This window comes from Hemiscyllium ocellatum, chromosome 39 (genome assembly GCF_020745735.1).
Source record: "Hemiscyllium ocellatum isolate sHemOce1 chromosome 39, sHemOce1.pat.X.cur, whole genome shotgun sequence".
Lineage (NCBI taxonomy): Eukaryota > Metazoa > Chordata > Chondrichthyes > Orectolobiformes > Hemiscylliidae > Hemiscyllium > Hemiscyllium ocellatum.
The window spans coordinates 9,186,360-9,204,524 of NC_083439.1; the positions used below are offsets into that span (position 1 = coordinate 9,186,360).

The following is an 18,165-nucleotide window of genomic DNA, read 5'->3' on the forward strand; positions in this document are numbered from 1 at the left end:
GATCTCGTTACAATCGCTACATCCCTGCTCCTCCAAGTCTGGGACCCAGGCCTATTCTTTTCCTGTAGCTTCTCCTGGTGCATTTTTGCACCGGTCCAGCTCCTCTGTCTCAGCCTCAGAGACGGGCAGCGTGTACCGGGCCCTTGCATCTGGAGTGTGTCAGAAGAAATTCATCCTCTTCTTCAAGTGGTAAAGGCGTGAGGCTGCGACATCCGTTGTGTCCATCTCGGACTGCAAGTTTTCTTCAACACCAGATGGAAGGGGAGTCCGCATGAATGGGGAGAAGACTCCGCACCAAGTTAAATCTTATCTTCTCGGACCGGGGGGAGGGGGGGTGGAACAGCATCAAGACCACCATGGCCCAACACAAGATCTGTCTAATGAGAGCCTTTTTGGCTGTTCTGACGAGCCTGGTAATGTTTGGATCCTACCTCATTTGTGAGTTTGCAGCTTTTATGTGGTCCACGTGCTTGTTCAGGACCGCCTCACCGACCCGAACATTGTACCTGACCCTGCAGTGACCATGCCCTGGTTTTGGCACTAAACCTCATCCCCTGAAGTATACTGTCTCTCTTACTTCGACAGATCTTGTGTTGGGCCATGGTGGTCTTGATGCTGTTTCACCCTCCCCCCACCCCAGGTCTGGAAAGATAAGATTTAACTTGGTGCAGAGTCTTCTCCCCATTCACAACACTGCTGGAGCTGTCCCTATATTTGTGTGAAGGATTGTCATATAATTAATCAGGAACAGGGACAGTTTGGTATCTAGTGAAGTTGTAGGCTGTTTCTTTAAGCCTGCTTTCAAAGTTTGGACTGTTCTTTCCTCCAGAACATTGGATGGTGGGTGGTATGGGGCCATCTTTATATGATGAATACCATTTGACTTTAAGAAATACTCAAATCCCCTGCTGGTAAACGATGACCCATTATCTGTGACCAACACTTCCAGGAGCCCGTGTATTGCAAAGGACATGTGCAATTTTTCTATTGTCATCCCCCTGTTTCGTAAATGAACTCTATGCACATCCAGCCACTTTGCATGGGCATCCACAATGATCAAGAACATTGAGCCCATGAAAGGATCTGCATAGTTGACATGTAACTGAGTCCAGGGTTTACTTGGCCATTCCCACAAATATGGAGGAACTACTGCGATAATCTTTGTCCTTGTTGGAACTCTGGGCACTGCCCCAGCAATGCAGCTATGCCTACATCCAATCCTGGCCATAACTTCTCACCAACATCTTCATTTTGAACACCCCTGCATGACCCTAGTGGAGTTTGGCCTGTATCTGTGGTGACCTTTTCTTGGCACTGGAAAAGACAACAGCCGAAACAGTACTGTCAACCCTGCAAAGTCGTCCTCACTAACATCTAGGGGCTAGTTCCAAAATTGGCACTATCAGAGTCATGGAATCATATCTTACAGACAATGTCTCAGGTACCACCATCACCATCTCTGATATGTCCTGTCGCACTGGTAGGACAGACTCAGCAAAGATGGCGGCACAGTGGGATACATTCAGGAGGGAGTTGCTCTGGGAGTCCTCAACATTGACTCTTGACCCCATGAAGTCTTGTGGCATCGGTTAAACATGGGTAAGGAAACTCCTGCTGATCATCACCCTTGCCTAATGAATCAGTACTCCTCCATGCTGGACAACACTTGGAGGAAGCACTGAGGGTGGCAAAGGCATGAAATGTACTCGGGGTGGGGGATTCAATGTCCACCACCAAGAGTGGCTCAGTGGCAGTCCTACAGATTTAGCTGGTCAGGACCTGAAAGACATAATTGCTAGCCTGGGTATGCAGCAGGTGATGAGGGAACCAAGAGGGAAAACATATTTGACCTCATCCTTACCAATCTCCAGCTGCAGATGCAAATGTCCATGACAGTATTGGTAAGAGCGACCACTGATCAGTCTTTGTGGAGATGAAGTCCCACCTTCACACTGAGAATACCCTCCCATTGTGTGGCACTATCACCGTGCTAAATTGGGCAGACTTCAAACAGATCTAGCAACTCAAGACTGGGCATTCATGAGGCGCTGTGGGCCATCAACAGCAGCAGAATTGTACTCCAACACAATCTGTAGCCTCCTGGCCCGACATATCCCCCACTCAACCATTACCATCAAACCAGGGGATCAACCCTGGTCAATGGAGAGTGCAAGAGGCCATGCCAGAAGCAGCACCAGGCACACCAGAAGATGAGGTGTCAACCTGGTGAAGTCACCAAACAGGACTACTTGCATGCCAAACAGGGCTACTAAGCAGCAACTGGTAGACAGATCTGAGCTCTGCAGTCCTGTCACATCCAGTAGTAAATAGTGGTGGACAATTAAACAACTCACTGGAAGAGGATGGTCCATAAATACCCCCTCCTCAATGATGGAAGAACCCAGCACACCAGTGCAAAAGATAAGGCTAAAGCATTTGCAGCAATCTTCAGCCAGAAGTGCCAAGTGGATGATCCTCTCAGCATCCTCCAGTGGTCCCAGCATTACAAATACCAGTCTTCAGCCAATTTGACTCACTCCATGTAAAATCACGAAACGGTGGAGGCACTGGATACAGCAAAGGCTCTGGGCCCTGACAACAATCCGGCAATCAGGGCAATCATATTCTATCAGGTCCGCCTGGCTGACCATGTTACAATCACTTCAAGTATAACATCTCATTCTAAAGAAACATGCTTGATGTATTACTGAGCTGATTGTTTCTTGTCCAAGTAACTCAATGGTTCTCACAGAAGTTACTGTAATGCAAAGGTAGAAAGATTGCAGTAGGTTGATAAACCAAATATATAGTTTTGACCATACTGCAGCAGGCAAGGAGGTCAAACATGTAATTCTGATTCTAATCTATGGATCAGGCAGTTGCTTCTGAGGTTATGAACATGCAAACTTGATTTAAGAGTAAACTATGTGAAGAAATAACACTTTTGTTCACAATGTTTGATGTATGTGTGACCCATTCTTTCAATTTTAGCCTCCGAGAAATCTAAAACATTTACTCCATTTACGCCCTACATAAACGTGATTGTCTACTCTGCAGCAATCAATGTTTGGATGATCAACATTTCTAATTGCAATTTTATTATAACACATATAATGTCTGCCATTATGACACTATACAGGTGTAGAACTGGTCAAACTATGAATGTAAACAAAAATAATGAAACAGGCTGGAGAGACAGAGGGTTTGGTTATGGTATGATCACAGAATCATTATGGTGCAGAAGACCATTTGGCCCATCTTGTGTACACTGGCTCTCTAACAAGCATTCACTTTATTCCATTCCCCTGCCTCCTCTCTGTTACCCTCTACATTCTTCCTTTTCAGATAAGTCTAACTCCCTTTTGAATGTATTATTTGAATCTTACTCCACCACACTCACAGGCAATGCATTCTAGAACTTTATCATTCATAAGAACATAGAAGCAGGAGTTAAGTAATTTCCCTGTCCATCTTGCTCAGCCACTCAATACCATAATGGCTCATCCTGCACTTTAATGTTTTTCTCCCCACACTGTCTCCATATCTATTTAAAAGCACTGGTATTTAGAAATCTATTAATCCTTATTTTAAACTTAATCAAAGCTTTCACTGCTTTCTTGGGTAGAGGATTCAAGATTCACAATCCTCTGAACAAAAAGAATTCTCCTCATCCTGGTTCCACGTGATTTCCCCTTATTTTGAAATTGTGGCCCATAGATAGACTCCCCAACCAGGGTAAATGTCTTACCTGTATTGGCCCTGTCTATCCCTTTAGGCATGTTGCAGGTGGATGTGTGGATTATAGTTTTGATGGTCAAGGAGAGGTGGAGTTGGAGATGAATGAGAAGATCATGTGAGGGTGTCATGGTGAGAGTGGAGCCAAACAAGGATCTTCAACTCTGAGCTAAGCAAATATGAAAAGGTCAGAATGTATCTCCATTTATTATCTGTACAAATTGTACTCAATAGATTGAAAGTACAAGGCCAATGACAATAGACAATAGGTGCAGGAGTAGGCCATTCTGCCCTTCGAGCCTGCACCACCATTCAATATGATCATGGCTGATCATCCTTAATCAGTATCCTGTTCCTGCCTTATCTCCATAACCCTTGATTCCACTATCCTTAAGAGCTCTATCCAACTCTTTCTTAAATGAATCCAGAGACTGGGCCTCCACTGCCCTCTGGGGCAGAGCATTCCACATAGCCACCACTCTCTGGGGCTGACATTTATTGGAATGGTACCAGTTTTTGACAGGACTGAATCATTCAGACTGGAACTATCAGTACCGAATGTGAAGCAGCCTGTCTGACGCTGAATACTGGTACTGCCACGTACCTTGTTGTACCGGTCAATACTGAATGTGATCCGACATCCTCCAGAATAAAGATTTCCTCTTCTGAGCTTTGGTTTAATACAAATTATCAACCAATCACCATGAACAATACAGTAGCCTCCACAATCACTCTTTCTATGTTACCCCCAAACTATCAAATTTACCCAATTCTAGCATCACAATGGGGTTTGAACATTCAATGCTTGGATTGTTTATCCACTATTCTAACCAGTAGACCATGAGAAATTACCAAAAACCCATCAGCATTTGAGGGTTGGGGCAGGGATGGCTGCACAGTTCAATACATTGAGAATTGTGAAGCAATCAATGTAAGCATCTAAATTAGATTAACAGATTGTGGAGGGCATGGGAGGTATATCAAGAGAAATGTACCTTATTTAGTGTGGGAACCCTGAACAAGGTAATAGGATCTTAAAATTATACCCAGGCCCTTTAGGAATCAGGAAATACTTTCAAAGGTGGGTATGGAATGAGCTGCCAGAGGAAGTGGTGGAGGCTGGTAGTTACAGCATTTGAAAGGCATCTGGGTGGGATGTGAACAGGTAAGGTTTAGAGGGATATGGGTAAGTGCTGGCAAATGGGACTAGATTAGGTTTGGATATCTGGTTGGCATGGACCAGTTGGAGCGAAGGGTCTGTTTCCGTGCTGTACCTTTCCATGACTTTTTAATAGAATTATATCGGATAAGATCATCAAGCGAAATGGAGATGAATAAATAATGCAAGGATCGAGTGTGATTTACTAAGTGGTGGTGGATCAGGTTCAACAGTTTGATGGCTACTTGCATTCCTATGTTCTGGAGCTGAATTTCACTTCTAAGATTTAAAATCAAGTCTAATCTGAACTCACTTGCCTCAAAGGTTTCCTTTTCATGTATGATGATGAAATTAATTTGGAGTTTTAATCCAGTTACTAACTGGCAAGCGCATACATTTAGGGCAGCACGGTGGCACAGTGGTTAGCATTGCTGCCTCACAGCGCCAGAGACCCAGGTTCAATTCCCGCCTCGGGCGACTGTCTACGTGGAGTTTGCATATTCTCCCCGTGTCTGCGTGGGTTTCCTCTGGGTGCTCCGGTTTCCTCCCACCGTCCAAAGATGTGCAGGTCAGATGAATTGACCACGATAAATTGTCCGTAGTGTGATGGGCAGGGGTAGATGTAGGGGAATGGGGCTGGGTGGGTTGCACTTCGGCGGGTTGCACTTCGGCGGGGACTTGTTGGGCCGAAGGGCCTGTTTCCACACTGTAAGTAATCTAATCTAATCTAAACATGAGGATTCTCCAAAGTGAGGTTTGCAAGCTGCACATTTTGATGATCTTCAAGACAAAAATGGCCAACGTTCACCATCTGCCTGTTCTAATAGGTCTTTGCCCCCTCCCTCATCACTCATCAAGGGGTCGTGAAAGTTTTCAAGCTTGAAATTGGGTCACTGTGATAAAAAGCAGTAATAAGGTACTGACCCCCTACTGGTAGAGATCTAGTGTAACATCAAAGGACTAGTAATCCAGAGGTTGAGGCAAATCCTCTGGGGATACAAGTTGAAATCCCACTGTGATAGCTGGTGGAATTTCAATTCTAAAAATTTGTTTTGTGTCACTATTTCTGAAACTATCATTGATTGCCATGAAAAGCCTTCTAGTTGTCTAATCTGCTTTAGAGAAGGAAAGCTGCTGTTCTAACGCAGCATGGTCTACATCAGAGTCCAGACTCAGAAATGTGATTGACTAAAGTTCCTATTTAAAAAGGCCAAGCGAGTCACTCAGTTCAACGGCAATTAGGGACGGTCAATAAATTTGGGACTTGCTCATGATGCCTTGTGAAAGAGTGATGCGTAGCTATGCAGCGCTTGAATATACATTATCTGATATTCAACTGGAATGTGTTTTCTAGCATTGGCATGTTTCAACTCCACTAAGCAAAATGACTGACATTGCTATCACTGATGAGAACATGTTTTTCAGGTAGATCCCAAGAGAAAGACGAAGAGCTCTGATGGGTGGAGTTGACACTTGCAGAACTAACAACCTCTTACAGTTGCAAAGAAATTCTTAACTTCTAAAATCAACATAACTGTCTGAGGTGGCTGATTTGATTTGTCGTGAAATCGAATGGAGATCCTGCTCCAGTTCCATTGATTCTGGGGGTGCAAGAGTCAAAACTCATTAAACAGCACAGTTCTACCCAATCTGACTATACTTCAATCACCAGTCTCCCACTTCAGTTCGACATCAAGCAGTTTACCACTGCCTGTTCCACATGGTTAATACTTGCACTTCCCTTATTGCCTCCAACTCCTTGGCATAACCAATTAGCCCCAAGCTAAGGTAGCAGGAATTGCTATAGTCTCTAAATCAAGAGACTGATATTCAAGACCTATGTCAGCTCTGGTGTAGACAAAAGACAACTAGGTCACTCAATGACAAACTCACTCACTGTGAATACAATGAGGTTCCTTTGATAAACTAGCTATTCTTCTGGAAGGTTTGTTTTGAACTACTATTAACCTCAAATTAAGACCCACAACTTACACTTTTCTTCCCATATGGCATAGCTGTACCAACGAGTATGGCCCTGGTCTTCAAAGTTCTAATGAAAATCCAGAGATGAGGCAGGTGTAAGAAAGATGATATGCAATTAAAATCCAAATATCTGACAGGATAAGAAAGAGAATGACCAATTGTTTGAAAATAATTTATTGTCCGACAGCCACATGACAAGATTCTTCCAAAATAAACCAAATGTTTCAGCTTTCCAATCACGGGGTGAACAAGTTGCAAGTAGTGAACCACAAACATTTGGACTTAAGTCAGGAATTCTCTTGTCACAGAGTGATCAAGTTGTAATGAATTGCTATGAGGAATAATAAATTAATCACATGAAACAAAACCCTGTTAAATGGAATAATGAACAGTGCCTGCTTCCTTCTGGATGAGCCTGCTTTATCATTATGTTCAATTATTCATGAAAGGCAACTGTGAACACTTCCAGTTGAGTTTACATCCCAGCTTGGAAGTCACCAACTCAATCGAGTATAGGATGCTGGAGTCCTGCAATCTCACGCAAATGCCACCTTCATAAATGTGGGAAGTTATCACTGAAGTATTCAATAGTGGATAACTTCACCATTTTTTTTTTGGGGGATGCAGGTCAGGCAGGATCAACATGGTGAAGTCAAATAAGCACGAAAAGGGAATGATAACATTGGTTTGTTGATTCCAATGCACTTCCTAATCTAGTATTAGCATGTCAGAATTTGGTGCAATGCTGCACAGAGATTACCAATGAAACCAACAGAACACACCAAAACAAAAGCTTGCACCATGATGCAGTAAACTGCAAAAAACACATGAGAATTTGTGTAGCTATCAGAGCAACCAATAAAATAAGGCATGCAAACCACCGTAGATGAGTGCTAGAAATTCTTAGAAATCAAATCACACAACTACAGCCAGGCATGGTGTTAGCTTCATCCTCCTGGATGATAAGCTGATATTAATTGTTTGGAGTAAGTTTTAAACTGGTTTTGTAAGTCTTCAACCTAAAGAAACAACCTATGAAAAGAATAAAGAGCAGACTACACTACAATTAAGTTGAATGTTTAAAACAAAAATTCAATAGTGGATTTCATAACTCAGCAGGTCCCAAAATGCTTCACAACCAATGATGCATTTTTAAAATGTTGTAATGGAGAAAGTGTGCCAACTAGTTTCCAAAAGTAACCTAATCTAATCTAATACCAGCAGCAATGTGATAATGACCAGATCATTTGTTCGTAGATGATAGTTATGGACTACATATATAGTATTAGCCAGGGCACCAAAGGAATGTAGCATCATAGAACAGTGAAAAAAATCGCTGGGACAGGACTTTGCCCACATTCACGTGACAGAAAGCTAACAGTGCTACCTGATGCATCATAGTCATCCCAAAGGAAGCTCTGCATTATCACATCTCTCAGCAATATTTTAAAACTCTTTACATTCAGGTAGTTATTTTGATTAACCAATGGCGGTGTAGCGGCAAGCACTTTGAGCACATGAAGAAGCTATGCGACAAAATGCCAGTAAATGTGTTTCCTCTCTCCCCCATATTCCCCCACTGCTCCAAGTATCTTTTCTTCCCCACCACAAGATTTAATCAAGGTAGTGGATGAAACCCCACCCACCCTCACCTATTGTTCTTCAAATACTGCAATGGGATATTTAACATTCATCTGAGGAAATCAGGCCTCAGCTGAAAAGCTGCCTCTGAGCGCACGTGACTTTCTCAATAAGATGTGTCACAATAAATGGGATGGCACAAGAAACAAAAGTAGGCCTCTGTAGGCCTTCATTCTTTTCCATTTCTACGCCCCACCACCCCCCAAGCAAGAGTCTTCACACACAACGTTTGACCCCAAAAACTAGGAATGTTTACACAGCAGGAACTCGAGGCTGCAACATTTCACACCAAACTTTTCAGACTACAAGTTTTTAAGTAGAATACTTCTATAGATTCTTAGTGTTATTATTTGTGTCCGTTTTCACCCTTTGCAGCCACAGAAATGAGACAGCAAAACTAGAACGTGGAATACATATGCCTGTGAACCTGTTGACAGTTGAGGGGAAATTAAATTCAAGGGAAAAGTTCAAAAGAACAAAATGGAGAAACTGGGATTATAGAACTCCAGTGATGAGCTAATAATGAGCCAAGTGGTTTCTAGTTGATGGAAATGTCCATCACTAATCGACAAAACAGTGGCATTAAAGTTCAATTACAAAAAAAGTACCAGGCAAAACCTATCTCCACTCCCTCCCAAAACTAGATCTTCGCCCATTGTGTGTTAATTTACCATTTACTGAAGTGACTGGTCCTGTACACTTACTGCTTTCTGCATCATGCTTTGCTGGTCTGAATTATACTGGTAAGACAGCCTCGAAGGAGACATTTTGTATAGAACTCCTCTCATATGAGCTCATCAATGGGGAATGATACCCACAAACCACTGCCCCACTGATGTCACAGGGGAGGGGCAAACATTCTGCTCCATTTAACCTGCAATTCCCTTCAAAACAGACAGAGTGGAGAATAATGCCCTGGTGAAGGAGGAGTTTAGAAGACATACATTAAAAGTGGTAAATAAGGTATCATTCTGGGGAAATAAATGAGGCTTAAACTTATATAAAAGTTAAAAATCACACACCAGGTTATAGTACAACAGGTTTAATTGGAAGCACACTAGCTTTCAGAGCGACGCTCCTTCATCGGGTGATAGACCTAATGACTTATCACCTGATGAAGGAGCATCACTCCAAAAGCTAGTGTGCTTCCAATTAAACCTGTTGGACTATAACTTGGTGTTGCGAGATTTTTAACATTGTACACCCCAGTCCAACACCGGCATCTCTAAATCATAAACTTATATACAAATTCAAACAACAAGACAAGTGTAAAATAATTAGCAGCATTGGCCTGATTGGTGGGGTAAAGTGAGGCTAAAAAATGCAGGACTCCTCAATTGAGCCCCGATTATTGGCCTCAAGAATTGTTTCAGGATAACATTCAGCATCCTGTTATCTTAGAACAATTTTATAGTCCCCCGTCATTTACAGCTTTGGGACTGTTCCACATCTGAATTTTTATATAGATCGCAGGTATGGAAGAACAAAACACAATGCAACATCCATGCTCCTTTGTGTTCAGACACCTCAGGTGGTGAACCACACCATTTTGCATTGTATTGAGCCACACATTACAAAAAGATCTTATAAAGAACTCCAGACATAGGCTGAATCAGTGGATCTCCATTTGTGACCATTAGCAACCGCATTTGATCGACTGCATTGGCAAAGATCACCAGGGTGGGGGAAGAGCTAACCATGTGTGGCATTGGTTAGTAGCTGCAAAGACCTGAGAACAATGAAACCAAGAGATGGCACCCATGACCTCAAGTGTTTAGACTGCTGCAAGAGTCTTCATGTTTGCTGGTGATTGCGAAAGCTGAAGAATGTATGCTCAGATCATTTACTGTCCTTGTGAAGATCAGTGGGCCAATATTGGTCATCCATGTATTGACTGATTTCAAAGTTTGTTTCAGAAGCCACTTGTTCATTTGCCACTGACAACTGATCGCACAGTTTTTGTTCCCACTGACTCTCCACTCGTTGATACAACTCCATCGAGGCGCAGGCATCCTCCACAGAACAGTGCCCATCGTTACCAACCTGCCACAACAAGAACAATTGACAGCGAATTAAGGAAAAAATTATTTCCCCAACTTCATTCCTCCTAAAAGACCTGCCTCTGCCCCCAAAGTGCCAATTGATGGCGCATAGATCCACAAGTGCAAACAAAACCAACAACATACATTACCTTATCCAAGTGCTCAGTTCACATACATTAGGTTTGACAAGTGGCAACAGGGACTTCAACAGTACCACAATAAAATCTTATACTGATCACACTAGTCACCCACGCTCTTCAGATGCCAGCGCCCAGGTCTGAGAGGCCTTCTTGCCTGACACACAGGTTTTACTTTGATAAGAAAGTGAAACGCTGTTTGCAAAATTGCCCAGTATTAGGCAAACATCCTGCAGAAATACTTGGAAGCAGCAAATTTGTTTCCTGGAGGCAGCTATTTGTCAACAAGGTGTAGATGAAAACAGGAATATTCATGGGTGAATGAAGCAGAACTCTCAATGGAGGGCAAAAATGCACTCACATTATCAACATACCCTCTAGTTTTCTTTCTGGCTGTACAGGCTTCAGAAGTCTGTGCATGGCAGCAACCTCCTGAGCCCAAGTCTATGCCGCAATCAGATATTGTGGAATTTTGCAACTGCTGTGTGCGCGTGCAGCTTAGAGGGAACGTTACACGTTATGTAGAACCAGTAAGTTCCCCATGTGATCTATTAGTAACACTAATCTCTGAGCCTTAATGTGTGTTGAAGCCTCACTCTGGGATTAGAATGCAAAAACAAGGCAAAATTTCAGTACAGTAGCAGAGAGATAATCCATGTTGGAGGTGACTGAATTTTATTGACGGGTTTGCGAGAGAAAAAGAGATGAGAACTTAGAATGAAACCTCCTCTAGTTGAGGTGTAAGTACTGTCTGGAAATGGCATTTACCCAGTTGCACTTCAACAATAACCCACTGAGGAGAGCATACTAAGATTTTACAAGCACGACCTAAATGTAATGTTTTGTTGAGTCTTGACAAGACCACACCTGAGGTTCTGGTCTCCTTAATTAAGGAAGGGTATGCTCATCACACAAAGTGTGCAAGGTTCACACTTGAAATTGTCCAAGGAGAGATTAGAAAGACTGGGCCTGTATTCCTTAGAGGTTAGAAGAATGAGACATGATCTAACTAAATCATACAAAATTCATACAAGGTTTGACAGGGTAGATGCTGGAAGGATGTTTCCCCAAACTGTAGGGATCTAGAACAAGGGGCTGTTTCAGAAGAGGCAGGTAACTTAGGATACAAGCAGGAAGAATTTCTCCACTCGGGGACGGTGCATCTTTAGAATTTTCTACCCCAAAGGCAGTGGAGAAATTCATTTATAAGCATTGGGTACGGCCAAGTCAAATCAATATAAACTTCCAAGACACCAAAGGATATGGAAATATTGCAGAAAAACAGTGGCGAGGTAGAAAAGAGCCACCTGGATGTTTCGTGTGTTCCAGCTCTGCTGCACTTTGTACTCCCACTTTCTGCAACTGAACTCCCAGAGTAAAAGAATAGTCAGTTCACATACTCACCTGGATGCTTTTACCCAAAAGTAGCTTTGCCAGATTCTTCAGGGAAACAGATTCTCTTTCAGGAAAACCAGCTTTCCTCTTCAACAATGGGATTTTACTCGTGTCCCTTACCAGAGATTTTGGATGAAAATACTTCAGTGCTTTAAAGTCATTGTGCAATGCATGGCCCACCACAATTTTCCCCTTCAATATCTTCAAAATCTAAATTGAAGCAAAAATTTAACATATTAATTAACTTTTGGAATTATTAACCCTGCCTGCATTCCACCCCTGATCTACATCATCCTAATTTGGATCTCATGACCCAGGACCAGAAGTAGGCCACTCAACCCAACAAAGTCTGTTCCAATGCTATTGTGGCAGATCTGATAATCCTCAACTCTGCTTTCCTGCCTTTTCCCCCATAACCCTTGATTCACTACCCTTGGAAGAACTTCCTCCTGATTGGTCCTAAATGGATGGGCCCTTACTCAGTGATTATACACTCTGGTCCTGTACTCTCTCATATGGGGGAACAACCTCTCCACTTCTACCTCGGCAGGTCCCCTAAGTGTTTTGGACACAAAACAGCTATTCCAGCATTATGACTGGGTGAAAAAGCCTGGAATTCACTATCTAGTAACACTGTAGGAGTCCTTTCATTGTAGAAATAACAGCAGATCAATCTTCCCAAGAGAAGCAAGAGATGGAGAATATTTGAGCGACATCGATGAGAATGAATTTACTTTTAACTTGTACCCATGCAGACGTGTCTGTGCGGCACTAACTTTCAACCACAATCTTCAGACCTGGGCAAACCTCGTGTTAGGAGAAAGTGAGGACTGCAAATGCTGAAGATCAGAGCTGAAAATGTGTTGCTGGAAAAGTGCAGCAGGTCAGGCAGCATCCAAGGACCAAGAGAATTGACATTTCAGGCATGAGCCCTTCTTCAAGCTCATGCCCGAAACGTCGATTCTCCTGTTCCTTGGATGCTGCCTAATCTGCTGCGCTTTTCCAGCAACACATTTTCAGCTCTGATCCTCAGCATTTGCAGTCCTCACTCTCTCCTAGAAGATTTTAACCTACTGCGAATCCTCTTGCAAGGATGCCTTACTTGAAGAAGCTCTCTTCGAAACCTCGTGTTGTCTAAAAAAGGCCCAGACCTAATTATGTCCTTATACTTCACTGGAGTTATACTCCAATCTCCGCCTCACTTATGAGGGAAGTCACAAAAATGACTCAAATGCAAAACCTCTCTAAACTTGCAGTATTAAGGTTGTACTGATACCAAATATAATTTTTAATGAGACAAGATTTATGGGAGCGATGTCTCTGCAGCTTCAGGATTGCTGGTTAGTCATAATGGAGCATTTTAATTGGTTAGTATAAAGTGGTTACCAAACTCTGTCAATTCTGCAGTCTACCTTATTGAAACATTAAATCTGTTTCTTGCTCTCTCCTCATGGATGCTGCCTGAGCTGGTAAGTTTTTACAACTTCTTTGTTTTTATGTCATATTTTGACAATAACTTCAATTGCATCAGGTAAGGTAGAACCCAACAGTACTTCTTTCAGATTATTCAAATTTAAAATCACCTTTCAGAATCCATGGGAAATGTTAACTCTCAAATGTTTTTCAAACATTTAATTCATTCCTCCTACCCCACAATATCTACAGTTAAAAACAATAATTACATAAACACAAAAAATACAGCATGTACAGATTATTGAAATAATACTTTGGAGACTGTATTTACTTTCAGCTATCAGTGAAATGGATATGTCTGCTTCCCACTGCAGGACTTGCTCATCGTGGCCAGAACAGTGATTACATAAAACACATTAGGGAAAACACACAGGGTGAGCAAGAGCAGTTCTGTGATCACTGCTCACTACTTCAGCTTTGATCACATGCCCCAGGAAACTGCAGATCTGCAGACCCAACAATTTACAGTCAGAGCCTCGAACAACATGACAATGAGTGGATACTCTTGCACAATAATTCTAGTCAAGGGATAAAAATTGGTCAAGACACTGTGGTCAAGTTGGTCAAAACATGGTTCAAGACACACCACCTTTTCTGCAAAGTAGTGTTCTGAGATCCTTTGCACACACCATTTTCCCATAAAACCAGACAGGGTCTCAGTGTAATGTCTCATTTGAAAGGCAGGACCTCTTTCGGCACTACATCAGGGATGTCAGCCCAGGGGTAATAACTGATGAACCCATTAATTCCACACTTAGGGATAATAGGTATTAAGTGAAGACAACATTCAAGATGTTTAATATACACACCTCCCTCTGAGCAACATCAAACTCAATTGCATTCGCCATATGGTGTTTTCGAATGCCACTCCAGCGGGTCCGGTAATCGGTGATGGGTTCTTTGGGCTTCACATACTTGTCATAGATGACTTGGCCCTGATAGTTCACGATGCTACACCTGGCCATTTCATTAACACGTCCGTAGGGGCCTGTTCCAACCATCTCGCAGTCGATTGCCACATACTTGGCAGGATTACAGCAGATGGGTGATGGGCTTGTCTGGCATGGGAGTGCAGTTTGCGGCAAACTATAAGGGCCCTCAGGATTTAGCATGTTAGTCCTTTCTACAGGACACGTTTTACTGCGCGGGTCCATGCACTTTGAAGAGCAAGTAGAGTGAACATCTCTCCTTTCAGCTTCAGGCCACAGACTGGAAGCACCAATCAGATGGTAGTGATTTTCATTCACATCAGAACCACTTGTTTGCTTGGTATCTCCAGACTGAAGCGTGTGGTTTGGATTACAGCTGGTCGGACAGCTTGTTTGGTCCAAAGGTCGCCGCTTCCTTTTCATCCGACCTTGCTTGAGGATCCCTTTCTTCTCCAGGAAAGCTTTTCTCTCCAGGAAGCGTGCATGCCTTCGGCTGAGCTTCTTCTTCCGCTTGGTCTGGCTACTGAGGCTTGGAGCCATAGGCGAGCAGCAGCTGAACTGGGTCAACCTGTAAGACCCAGGGAGCAGCCTACAATCTGAGCCTTCAGAAGAGGGGATGGCGGAGTCTACACGCATGCTAGCTATACTTGGCATCCTTTAATCAGAGTCCAAATGGAGGCTTCTTGGAATCTGCAAAATCAATATAAGTCCTTTCAATCAAGGGGAAAGTCCTAGTAATAACAAGTTCCCCTGGTTTTGGAAGGAAATGGTCAGTGAATATTAAAGTATCTCAGCACTGGTAAACTGAATATTCTTCATCATCACACTCTAACCAGGTAGTGATCTGGAGTTCGCTAATTTATTGCTGACACTTTCACATAGTTATCAATCAAGAATCTCAGGCTTCATTTATGGATTTCAGCACATAGTCCACACTGACACATCAGTGAGAGAGCTATGTAGTCAGAAATACCTCAGTTCCCTCCCCCACTGCCTTTTCAGATGAAAAGATCATGTTGCGTTATTTAAGAGCAGAAAACAGAAATAGACACGCAACTTATTCTCCCTCAAACAAGACAGCCAAAACCATTAAATGGTCATTCTTCCAGCGATTACTACGCAAGAGGGGCTTGCACTCATACACTTATATTTTTAGAAATTCACAACACAGTGCGGCGCTCCCTCGGCGCTGACCCTCCGACAGTGCCCTCCCCCTCAGCACTGACCCTGACAGTGCCCACTCCGACACAGGCCCTCCGACAGTGCCCGGTCCTGCGGCACTGGCCCAGACAGTGCCCGCTCCCTCCGCACTGACCCTCCGACAGTGCCCTCTCCCTCGGCGCTGACCCTCCGACAGTGCCCTCTCCCTCGGCGCTGACCCTCCGACAGTGCCCGCCCCCTCGGCACCAACCCTGACAGTGCACACTTCCTCAGCGCTGACCATCTGACAGCGCCCACTCCGACACAGGCCCTCCGACAGTGCCCGCTCCCTCGGCGCTGACCCTCCGACAGTGCCCGCTCCCTCGGCGCTGACCCTCCGACAGTGCCCGCTCCCTCGGCGCTGACCCTCCGACAGTGCCCGCTCCCTCGGCGCTGACCCTCCGACAGTGCCCGCTCCCTCGGCACTGACCCTCCGACAGTGCCCGCTCCCTCGGCACTGACCCTCCGACAGTGCCCGCTCCCTCGGCACTGACCCTCCGACAGTGCCCGCTCCCTCGGCACTGACCCAGACAGTGCCCTCTCCCTCGGCGCTGACCCTCCAACAGTGCCCTCTCCCTCGGCGCTGACCCAGACAGTGCCCTCTCCCTCGGCGCTGACCCAGACATGCCCGCTCCCTCGGCATTGCCCCAGACAGTGCCCGCTCCCTCGCCACTGACCCAGACAGTGCCCGCTCCCTCGCCACTGACCCAGACAGTGCCCGCTCCCTCGGCACTGACCCTCCGACAGTGCCCGCTCCCTCGGCACTGACCCAGACAGTGCCCGCTCCCTCGGCACTGACCCTCCGACAGTGCCCGCTCCCTCGGCATTGCCCCAGACAGTGCCCGCTCCCTCGGCACTGACCCAGACAGTGCCCGCTCCCTCGGCACTGACCCAGACAGTGCCCGCTCCCTCGGCACTGACCCAGACAGTGCCCGCTCCCTCGGCACTGACCCAGACAGTGCCCGCTCCCTCGGCACTGACCCAGACAGTGCCCGCTCCCTCGGCACTGACCCAGACAGTGCCCGCTCCCTCGGCATTGACCCAGACAGTGCCCGCTCCCTCGGCGCTGTCCCAGACAGTGCCCGCTCCCTCGGCGCTGACCCAGACAGTGCCCGCTCCCTCGGCGCTGACCCAGACAGTGCCCGCTCCCTCGGCACTGACCCTCCGACAGTGCCCTCTCACTCGGCGCTGACCCAGACAGTGCCCTCTCCCTCGGCGCTGACCCAGACAGTGCCCTCTCCCTCGGCGCTGACCCTCCGAAATGCGATGTTCCTTCTACGCTGACGAGGAGGAAGGTATTGAGCCACTTCCATCATTTATAAGACCCTGGTTAATCTGTGATGTGAATCCTTGGAGCTGCCTAAAGCCCATGTCCCTTAAACCCCTTCTGGGAATAAAAAAAGTCATGTCATATTTTAAGTTAAAACCTGATGCTGCACCCAATGCCGTTTGTGGAAGATTCCCAAACCTCTCCCACCCCCTGGGTGGGGCACTGCTTCCCAACATGTGGCCCCCGTGCCTCCCTCCTCCTGAAGGCTCTGTCCCTCATTCCCAGACTGTGTTCTCCAGGAAACACTTCACTCCTCCCCAACCCCCGCCTGTTGCTGACCTTTGATCAGGCCGCCCCCATTAACTCTCTCCCGGGACCAGGCCTCGGCCTTTCCTCCCTGGGCCTTACCCGGTCTCCGGGGCACGGGCTCCAAGGGTGAGGAGGCAGAGGCGTGAGCTGGCGGGTCGCAGGCCCCAGATCCCGCCGAGAGCCGGTACTGGGCCGCGAGGCTCGCGCTGGATCCCGCCGAGAGCCGGTACCGGGCCCCGAGGCTCGCGCTGGATCCCGCCGCTCCACCCGAGCCACGTGCGTGCTAAGGCCCGCCCATTGGCTCATGGCTCCCCGATCGCCGATTGGTCCCTCCCGGGTACCGCCCGCTGATTGGCCACGGAGCCACAGCTGGTGCCTGCTGGTTGGTTACCCCTCAATACCGCTCCCTGTGATTGGTCGCTATGGCCCTCCACTGTTGAAGTACCTGAGGAGACAGTGAGGTCTGCAGAGAATGTGGTGCTGGAGAAGCACAGCAGGTCAGGGCGGTGTCCGGGGGGGGGTGGGGCATCAGGCCTACATCTGACTGACAACGAATGACACCCTGCGCTGGGGGTTGCTTGATTGGCTGCGCTGAATATCCTGACACCTCATTGGCTGCTGGTCTGTGCATTTTCTTTCGTCTCAGGATGCCGGTGTCAACCCCCAGAATTTATTACCCATCCCCTGAATTTATTACTCCACCATTCCGTATTTATTATCCACTCCTGTATTTATTACTCCACCCCCAGTATCTATTCCCCAACCCTTGTATTTATTACCCCACCCCAGCATTTATTCCCCAACCCCTGTATTTATTACTCCACACCCAGTAATTATTCCCCAACCCCTCTATTTATTACTCTACCTGCAGTATTTATTCCCCAATTACTGT

At 45.7% G+C, this 18,165-nt stretch overlaps 1 protein-coding gene across 2 annotated transcripts; it reads right to left on the bottom strand.

Moving 5' to 3' along the window:
- Window positions 1-7,035: 7,035 nt before the first annotated feature.
- Window positions 7,036-17,461, bottom strand: LOC132834350 (apoptosis-enhancing nuclease-like). Of its 2 annotated transcripts, none has more exons than XM_060853149.1 (4): window positions 17,373-17,461; window positions 14,375-15,184; window positions 12,102-12,302; window positions 7,036-10,561 (listed from the first exon to the last, which is right to left on the bottom strand). In XM_060853149.1, the coding sequence occupies exons 2-4, from the start codon at window positions 15,146-15,148 to the stop codon at window positions 10,358-10,360; spliced, it is 1,179 nt and encodes a 392-aa protein (XP_060709132.1). In that variant the 5' UTR covers window positions 15,149-15,184; window positions 17,373-17,461; the 3' UTR covers window positions 7,036-10,357. The 2 variants fall into 2 exon arrangements, with proteins under 2 accessions (XP_060709132.1, XP_060709133.1); XM_060853150.1 differs by lacking the exon at window positions 17,373-17,461 and adding an exon at window positions 17,304-17,362.
- Between the last annotated feature and the right edge of the window lie 704 nt (window positions 17,462-18,165).